At 36.8% G+C, this 9071-nt stretch overlaps 1 protein-coding gene across 1 annotated transcript; it reads left to right on the forward strand.

Moving 5' to 3' along the window:
* The first annotated feature begins 1792 nt into the window (after positions 1 to 1792).
* On the forward strand, positions 1793 to 8857 carry LOC134138843 (sulfotransferase 6B1-like). Its single transcript, XM_062573042.1, has 7 exons — positions 1793 to 2009; positions 3476 to 3612; positions 4708 to 4797; positions 5203 to 5329; positions 6199 to 6293; positions 7427 to 7583; positions 8727 to 8857. Exons 1-7 carry the CDS (start codon positions 1793 to 1795, stop codon positions 8855 to 8857), a joined length of 954 nt encoding a protein of 317 aa, XP_062429026.1.
* Positions 8858 to 9071: the final 214 nt, after the last annotated feature.

Genomic DNA, 9071 nt, shown 5'->3' on the forward strand with positions numbered 1-9071 from the left:
AGGGGGAATTTCTTCCCTGTGAGAGTGACAGAGCACTGAAACAGGTTGCCATGAGAGGTTGTGGAGTCTCCTTCTCTGGAGATATTCAAAACCTGCCTGGATGCAACCCTCTCTAACATGCTCTAGGTGACCCTGCTTGAGCAGGGGGGTTGGACTAGATGGTCTCCAGGGGTCCCTTCCAACCTCAACCATTCTGTGATTCTGTGATTCCTCAGAAAAGTCTCCCAGTCTCTGACAATTTGTGGCTTAAGGACCTCCTGAATCTGGAAATATCTGTATTTAACAACCCTCCGAGAATTTCTGTTCCATAAACTTGCTGCTGTCCTTTGAACACCTAGCATCCTGCAGCAAGGAACTGTGGGCTACTTAGATACTTTTAAGATGAATCAAGAGCTTATTGCTTCTCTTGCTTTTAGCATTGAAAGTTTTTAGTTTAAGTAACACCTGCCATGTTAAAATTCCAGTCCAAATTATTAGCTCACAATTTCAAAGACGTAGGTACAGAACATGGTTTACAGAATGTGCTCAGCTTGGTTTCCTAACTCCTATTATGTCAGTATAACTAGATATATCTTTTGCTTAGCTATTCTACACTGGGTAGAAAGACATTTGTACATTTTGTTAAATATTTTAATCTATGCCTGTAGTCATTAGGAATGTAGGATCAGATTATTGCACTGTATCTGTGTTCCTGTGTAATCTATTACAGTTCCTAATTGGAAAGTACTTATTATTTAATAGGAGTACAAATCTCTGCCAGTGCACATTACTAGTTTTATTCAAGTTAACACAGTTCTTTGGGCAACAGGAGAGAATCATGACAATATTTTGTTTTACCTCTGAGATCAAAGTACTACTGAAATATTTACCCTATCTTTGTGTATCAGACCTACCAACAGATGTTCACTGTTTTTAGAGCCCATTGATCTGCCCGCTTCATCACACTGAGCCCACTGACCTGACCCTCTGTGTTCCCGCAATATGTGTTCACAGCTAAATGCACCTTTGATCCTTTCTAGAATAGAACATTAGGTTATCATATTCTTTAAAGATTTTATTTTAACTTGGATCCATGTCAAAGGAGTCTGGCCAAAATCAATATTTATCCTGTAATGGATAAATAAAATATTTGATCTCAAATATATGGCTTGGCCATAAAATCTCTTTTCAGGGCCCTGTGAACATGATGACATTCCTGCTGCTTTTCCTGCTGTTTTCTGGGCCCTCAAAATCTTAATTTACATAGCCAGGAAGAATCTCTAGAATTGCCAAAGTGAACTGAAAATCTGCTATTGATTTCACATGCACTTGTATTGTGTTTGCAAAATGTATTCCAAATTTCAGCCCTCTAGAATGTTTGGAAAAGACCCCACATTCTCCCAGGATAAGCTAACCGTGCTATTATATTAATTTATAGTCAAAATATGAAAGTTAATTGCTCTTAATTATCTTACATTCAATGAACATATACTAGAGGCTGTGTTAGCGTTAATGGAGTCAGAATGAACACCTGAAGATGTATATTGCCTTTTAGCTGGTCTTTGAAGCAGCTTTGAAGCAAAAAGAGATTCGTTTATTTTTCCTTTGTGACCAGTTTATTTCTCACTGAGATCAAGTAGACAAATTTAAATGACCCAGCTGCAGCTGGTTCAGGATTTTTGTATGCAAAGGGCTTGGAAAGGAGGAGTTAAGAAAAGTACACGGACACAAATATCCTATAAATACGTGACCTGTGCCTGTATCTGTCTGCCCAAGATTGCACCTCAACGAGGATTTTTATAAAGAACGAAAAATGGAAGAGAAGGGAATGGCAAAGCCTAAAACAGCTTTAGCTGATGTGCTGGAAAAATCTATGATTGCTGCTGACGCATTAGAACGTAAAGACTTGATCTTTACCTACAAGGGCACTGTCTACCCCACTACTCTTTGCACTCCTGAAATATTCAAAGCTATGGACTCCTTTGAAGCCAGAAGAGATGATGTCATCCTAGCAGGTTTTCCTAAATCTGGTATGTTTTGCTTGCTGCACAAAGGAGGATACCATAGTAATAATGATAATCAGAACATATATAATAGTAAGAATAACAACAATAATAATAGCAGTACTACTACTGCTACGATGACTATTAATGCAATAATGGTGTTGCATTTAGAACCATGAAATATTTATTTCAGGTTGTGTTGAGGTGGATGAGAGAGCAAAGTGACATTTCTATTTGCAAATTCAACAAAATTGTCTTTGGTATAAAACTGCCTAAATTTTTTTCATGTGCAATGTTGTACACTCCCCTTCCTATGAGCGATACGAAATATTTCAGTCCTACCAAAATACAACTGTTAACATTTTTCATCATAGCAAATCACAGAAGTCACAGGAACTCAGACTGAAAGGGGACATTATTTCAATGTGATCCTTCTGTTTTGCTGTGTTTTATTCCAGCCTCCACAGATTTTAGGCAAGTCTGTGGCCCATTGTGCATCCTCATTTTAAGCTTTTTAGGGCTATAGTCTGTTTTCCTGTTGGGCCAAGAGGAAAAGGAATGGCACATGGATGGGATATGCTATAACCTTGCTGATTTCCTCTTCTTTCCAAAGTGCAAGGTCTTCTGCTGACAAGTTGTGGTGCTGTGATCTTGTCAGAGTACTGGCCTTCCTGGCTTGATGACTAAGCAACACATTCTTTATTTGTATTGCTGTGAAGTGTCCTTTGTTATCAATACTAGTCATCCTTTTAACCCTTGCTCTGCTGTTTCTCCTGATGCCTGCAGATATGCATCCCATTCCTACTGCATTCACAGCAGTCTTAACATTTCTGTTAGAAGTGTCTGCATGACTCCTTTAAAGTTTTAATTATCTACATGTGCTTATACAAATAATGGACCTGATAAAAGAGAAAAATCAAGCTTATGGTAATTTCCACTGACTATGAGTTACATCAGGGTCAGTTCAAGCTAAGAGGAATTTTGATAGACTAGGGAAAAGATCAGAGAGAGAACTTGATCTGTGGCAAAACCATATTATTTCTTCATGGATTTTGCTAATGTTCTTGTACAATCCAACCAGTCAATGCCCTTCTTAAAACTATCCTGTTAATTAGCAGAGAAATTTATTTAGAACAATAAGTAGCATTTTAATCTCTTCATATTTTATGATTTGATACAAACTCAGTAAGACATTCCTTGCCTTTATCCTAACCAAAGCAGAAGAGACCACAATTAGTTCCTTATAGGATTCAGTAATGCTTTAAATTCCATAGAATAGGCATATTTTGGGGTACTGTTCAATGTTCAGCATCTCATTTCTGTGACTGTGAATCTCTACACTAGCAAGTATTTTCTTTTTCTTTTTCTTTTTTTTTTTTTTTTTTTTTTTTAACTAATGAGATTCCACTGATCCTTTTCATGCACCATTTCATATATTGCATGTAACACTATGGTTAAAGTTTTCCATGTAACTCTTTTCTTTGTGCTTCCAGGTACAAACTGGTTTGGTCAAATCTTAAGTGACTTAATAGCATTAGCTGTAAAGAACAATAAAAATGAAATACATCATCACAGTGATATGCCAGAAGAATTTCCCTATCTTGAAATTGGAGATCCTGAGAAATATGAGGTGGGCATTGAAGCTTATATGTCATTTCACAACTGAACTTAGGTGATATGAAATACATTTTTGCAGAGTAAGTACTATGGACAACTGCAGAATGCTCTAACCATGTAGCCCTGTAAGGAAAAAAGGTTCAGAAGGTCTGTGTGGGATACTTTCAAAAATTGAATCCAATTTTATTCTGTAGAGATTATGAAGCAGAAGTTTCATGCAAAGACAAATAAAAAGGTTATGCAACACAAGATGACATGCCAGAGATGATAATCCCAAATGTAATTTCTGTAGTCCCTCCAACAAGCCAATTCAATCTATTTCTGCTTTGCTGCTCTCCCTGCAACATTTTCTTATTAGCATCAGATGCATATATTTTTTTGTTTTTCAGAGGCAGGCATTTTTCATAAGAAAGTACAGCATCTGTCCGACTAGTTAGGTTTCTCTGCACTATCTGGCTAATACGCTTTTATTCAGAGTGACAAGCCCTAGAGAGGAGTAGACAGCTTGATTCTCAGGTCTAAGGAGACTCTGCTGTTGGAGCAGCTCACAAGGAGGAGGTTAGATACAGATAGTGCTGGTCAGAAACTTCTGCCACCATATGTTAGAGTTCAGACACTTGCTCAGGACTTTCTATGATATTCGTTTTCCCACAACCTTCTTCTTTGTTCCAGCCTTCTCTCCTTCCAAAATTAATTTCAACTTCTCCCTTCCACTATTCCCTCTCCCCTCTTTTCTTAGTCTCAACAGAGTCTTCTATTTTGGTTACAAAAGGCTATGCCATTCTCATCTTCCCCACCAAGATCTCACTCAATACTTTTAAATTTCTCTCACCATATAAAGAGGAAGCATGAGCTCATATTTTGAAATAGGTCAGAGAAAACTTCCCCCCTAAACAACTATTATTAAGGGCTTTTATGTTAAGGTTACTCAAAATACACTGCATTTGGTCCCAGGAAAAACTTTACTCCTCTCCCAGTTGAGGAGTTTCTCAAAAAAGTTTCTCCTCTCCCAAATGAAAGTTTTAGTAAGCTGATGCATAAGATACTCAGATTAACTATGTTATGTTAATTATGCATTTAATGTTCTCTCTTTTGAATTTTAATGAAGCGGATGAAGAAATTACCTCCAAGAAGACTTATACGTACCCATATGGCTCCTCAAAATTTACCTGAGTCCATTTTCAAGAACAAAGCTAAAGTAAGTGCTCATTTTAATGTTTTGTAGACATATTGACTTCATGATTTTTTTATGCCAATTTAGATTTTCTTTAGCAGTCTATTGGGACCACTTTCTTGTAGTATCACAAGAGGCTGGACTGTGAGCACAATTCATTCGGCAAAGAATACCATCATTTTACCGAAGTTTGAACTTTCTTGCTCATTTTATCATTTTATCTGATTTTGATACAAAAATCCTTTCACTATAAATGGCTTAAAATAAATAATTTGAAATAATTCAGACACTGGTTATAATGTGAAATCAATACTTCAAGGCTACATAGTCCAAGAGATCAGTGCTGGGGGAGTTAAACTGAAAATTGCTATTTTTCTATAACAGCCCTTTCCTAAGACCTGTGTCTGTATTTGCATTTACATTTTCCAGATACTGCTATTGCTCCGCAATCCAAAAGATTTAGCAAAGTCTTATTATCATTTTTGCCTAGTCTTTTCTCCTTTTCCATCTTATGAATCTTGGGATGGTTTCTTTGAAGACTTCATGGCTGGAAAAGGTATTGTACTCTCCCTTAATAGAAGTATTCACTCATGGTTACTCACGTTTTACTCTCACTGCTTTGATCATCAACACAGAGTAATCTCTAACACAAACACTATATTGCCTTAACAATGGCTTTCTCATAACTCCCTCTTCCAATTGCCTTAGTAGAATGATTTTACTAGACAGTCTTTGAATGTAGGCATGGACAGGCAAATGCCTACTGTGGCCCTTTCAGAATGCAATAAAGAGAAAATGGATTTTATTTAGGATGCTCTCTGTTTGATTAAGCTAACCCCAATTCTGAAGATCTCCTATAGTTCATTCAGCTCAGTTGGGCAGTGAAGACATACTTAAAGGAAAACTCTAGAGTCATTAAGGAAACTTTGATTACTCACCATGGCTTTTTGTTATTCAAGGAATCTCTCCATTACTTTCAAATGTAAAAATAATACTAACAATTAATAATAGCATGGTTAAGGGTAAGGAGGTAATGATAATAAAAACCCAACAAAAGCATAAATATCTGTATCTCTAACTCTATTATGTGGCTAAAGTATAATACTTATTTCCAAAATAAAGTATCCAATGGATCAAATGTACATAATTTTTTCTTAGTACACTGACCTGACCTAATCATCTCTGTGGCATTGTCTAGATGCTAAGGAAGTATTCATTTCTAAAGCCTTTTTCACGTAGAACAAGGTCATGGTTTTATCTGGAAGAGAATCCTTTCTGTAGTTACTACATTGATTCTAGATAGGAAAACAGGCACTCAGTCTTTACCAATATGTCATCATGTAATTATTATAATTAATATAAATGTTCCTTATAAATGGATATAAATAAAAAAATTAATATAAATGCCTCCCGACTTTTATACAGTGCCGTGGGGGTCTTATTTCAACTATCTTTCTGAATGGAACAAATACATTGGCAGTGAAAATGTTATGCCTATAAGTTTTGAAGAAGTAAAAGAGGTAAGTGTAGCACTGTTCGATGTACACTAATGGTTCCTGCATCTTTCAAACACAGGATTTGTTGTATTTTTTTTTCAGACTATTATGCATCCCTATTGTCTACCTTGTAAACAGAAATGATGTAGATGTGCTCATAGTCTGAAGACATGCATAAGATGAAGTACTTCAGCTTGCAAACCACAGTTTGGGGTCCAAGTTCTAGGCTTCGGTGGTGTAGACAACCGAAACAGTGTATGGGTGGTTAATACCTATACAAATTGTATACAAAGCTTGTATAAATACCACATCAGCAGTATTTCTAAGCAGGATGGGCAAATATGCACCTCTCTGGATTTGCTAACCATGACATTTGACACAGTCTTTAGCCTGGCCCAGCTATTTCTTTCTGATATCCTGCAGCTATGGGCTTGGAAAGTAATTATTTCATAGAGTCATGTCTGTTTATACACATAACTCAGAAAGTACAGACTGATGATGATTTTGAGAGGTCATATATTAGATGCACATATGACTACATGCAAAGCATGTCCATGAATGTCAGATCATGGATATCCAGCCACAGATTGGACAAAGATAGTGTTTTGTAAAGGGCAAAAGGAATACAGTGGAGGAATTACTCTAAAATAAAGTAACCGTCTATCTTAGGAAAAAAAAATGCAGCACAGGTTTACACACTGCTGTACTGCATGAGACAATGCAATGTTGCAATACTCTCCTTTTCAGAAATGTATTTCCTGATTTTTTTTTTGCTGATATTTCAATAACAAAAAAGGACAATTTTTTGAATTTAAACAATTCTCTTCTCCTCTTATTTTCTTACTTTTTATAATATGAATCTAAAATATTTTAATGTAATTTTCAGTTAACTCTGGATTGAATTGATGCACATATTCTTCTCTGCATGTCTTCATCGCTGTGTGTGTAATGGACTTAACTAATTTTCACAGGACTTCAACTATTTAAGTCCTGATTTCAGCAATTAGTTGAATTCACCCTGGGGACACCTCTATGCATCACTGTCTTTATACAACAATGTGGAGCTAGAATAGATGACCAGAGAGTGGGAAGGTGACAGGGAGGAACCAATGTGTTTTCTTGGATAATATCCAGTGTGCTACTTTTTTTCTTAACAGAATACATATTTAGGAGTGAAAAAAATAGTTGAATTTTTTGAGTTCTCTTTGAATGAAGAAGAAATTCACACTGTTGTGCAGAGAAGCAGCTTCCAATCTATGAAGAAGAACTCTAAGGACACTCATGGGGCATTTGGTGATCTACTCTTCCGTAAAGGTGAATTTTCCATCCATTCTGAAGATACTATTCTCAGCCTTTTTATTGATAGGCATACTATAGCTTCATTAGTCAGTGTAATAACAGAGAAATTTTACTTTCATAAATATTAGCTGAATATTCGCACTGTACAATGATGGATATTTCAACAGAATTTCCTAATTTTGAAGGTTATTTCACAGCAGTCTTTCAGCTGTCTTAACATACAGCTTTTTGGACACCTTTCCCCCTTTGTAACTGTATTCATCTGACTGACCAAAGTCAAGTAACTTGAGCTGGGGAGAGTCAGGGAGTTGGTGATCCTCCTCTGCAGCTCAAAGGAAATGAAATCTAGTCTTGTGGCAGCAGTGGCAGAAATTAGGTGACATTTAGCATGATAGAGTTTGTCCAGCCTGAGGTAGACAGCAGTGCTGCTCCTTGTTCTTCATTTGGGATGACGGGGTACTGTTGCTCCTCAGAATAACACTCTCAACAGCCTAGGGAGGGGAAGGCAGCTAAGTCAGTTCCCTTCATTGGTTCCATGGGTAAAATGGGGCAGCATTAGGACCACTAAGTAAGTCCTTCTTTCAAGGAGACGTTCACTCTTTTTGAAAAATCTATGGGAGCTTTTTGAGGAGTCATCAGCTTTCTGGAAAGACAATATTATTTTTTTCAGAGTATGAGCCCCTCTTCCTTTTCCCCCTGACTGGCAGTGTCATCCTGTACTGAAGTAACTCCAGCATTACAGCCATCATGGCAGGAATAACTAAGCAGCTGGTGAAGAGGTCTTGAACTGCAATAACTGTCCTGCTGATGTACTAAAATGAACAAAAATCAGGCCAGTTAACTTTATTTCACCCATATCACAACCCAGTAGTTACTTTGTGTCTATTTGCTCATCCCTACCCTAAGGCTGGTACCATCTTCTGGGTAAGTGAAGCAGAAAGCTAGGGAACAAGGTATCTTACTCAGTGGATCCCACAGACTAGCAGAAGCACTCAAACTTGAAAAGGAATTAAATCCAAAAATATTTAAAAAGTAAGAAAAATACTCTGCTGAACACGCAAAGGGACATAAATGAATCACTCTGAGAAATTAAATACAATGAATATTAAAACCTATGCATTACAGTATCGATAGAGCATCAATATTGCTTCTTTGTAGGTGGTGTTAGCGACTGGAGGAATCTTTTTGAGGAAAAGCATAACTTGGAAATGGACAAAATGTACAAGGATCACTTAGCAGCAACCACTCTTGGAACAAGGTTAAAATATGAAGTGTATTGCAAAGCCTGAAGGATAAAACTGAACTTTTGAAGCAAGCATTTCCTGAACTCTGACCAAGAGTGCAATTGCATGACATCCAGGAGATAAAATTTATCCTGCAGATAAATTTTATCAGACTACAGCTGCCTTTATAGTGTCAGCAGTGTATGTCAGGTTTTAATATTAAATGTAAGGCCTTTGGCATACTGCAATGGTGTTCCTTTACCAGACAGTATTATAATTA

This window comes from Rhea pennata, chromosome 3 (assembly GCF_028389875.1).
Source record: "Rhea pennata isolate bPtePen1 chromosome 3, bPtePen1.pri, whole genome shotgun sequence".
Taxonomy (NCBI): domain Eukaryota; kingdom Metazoa; phylum Chordata; class Aves; order Rheiformes; family Rheidae; genus Rhea; species Rhea pennata.

What these genes read in the sequence shown, in the direction of transcription:
- LOC134138843 (XM_062573042.1), top strand. Translation starts at nt 1,793, where the DNA reads ATGGAAGAGAAGGGAATGGCAAAGCCTAAAACAGCTTTAGCTGATGTG. An exon ending in AGACTTCATGGCTGGAAAAG is followed by an intron (nt 5,330 to 6,198) that starts GTATTGTACTCT and finishes ACTTTTATACAG; the next exon opens with TGCCGTGGGGGTCTTATTTC. An exon ending in GTTTTGAAGAAGTAAAAGAG is followed by an intron (nt 6,294 to 7,426) that starts GTAAGTGTAGCA and finishes TTTTCTTAACAG; the next exon opens with AATACATATTTAGGAGTGAA.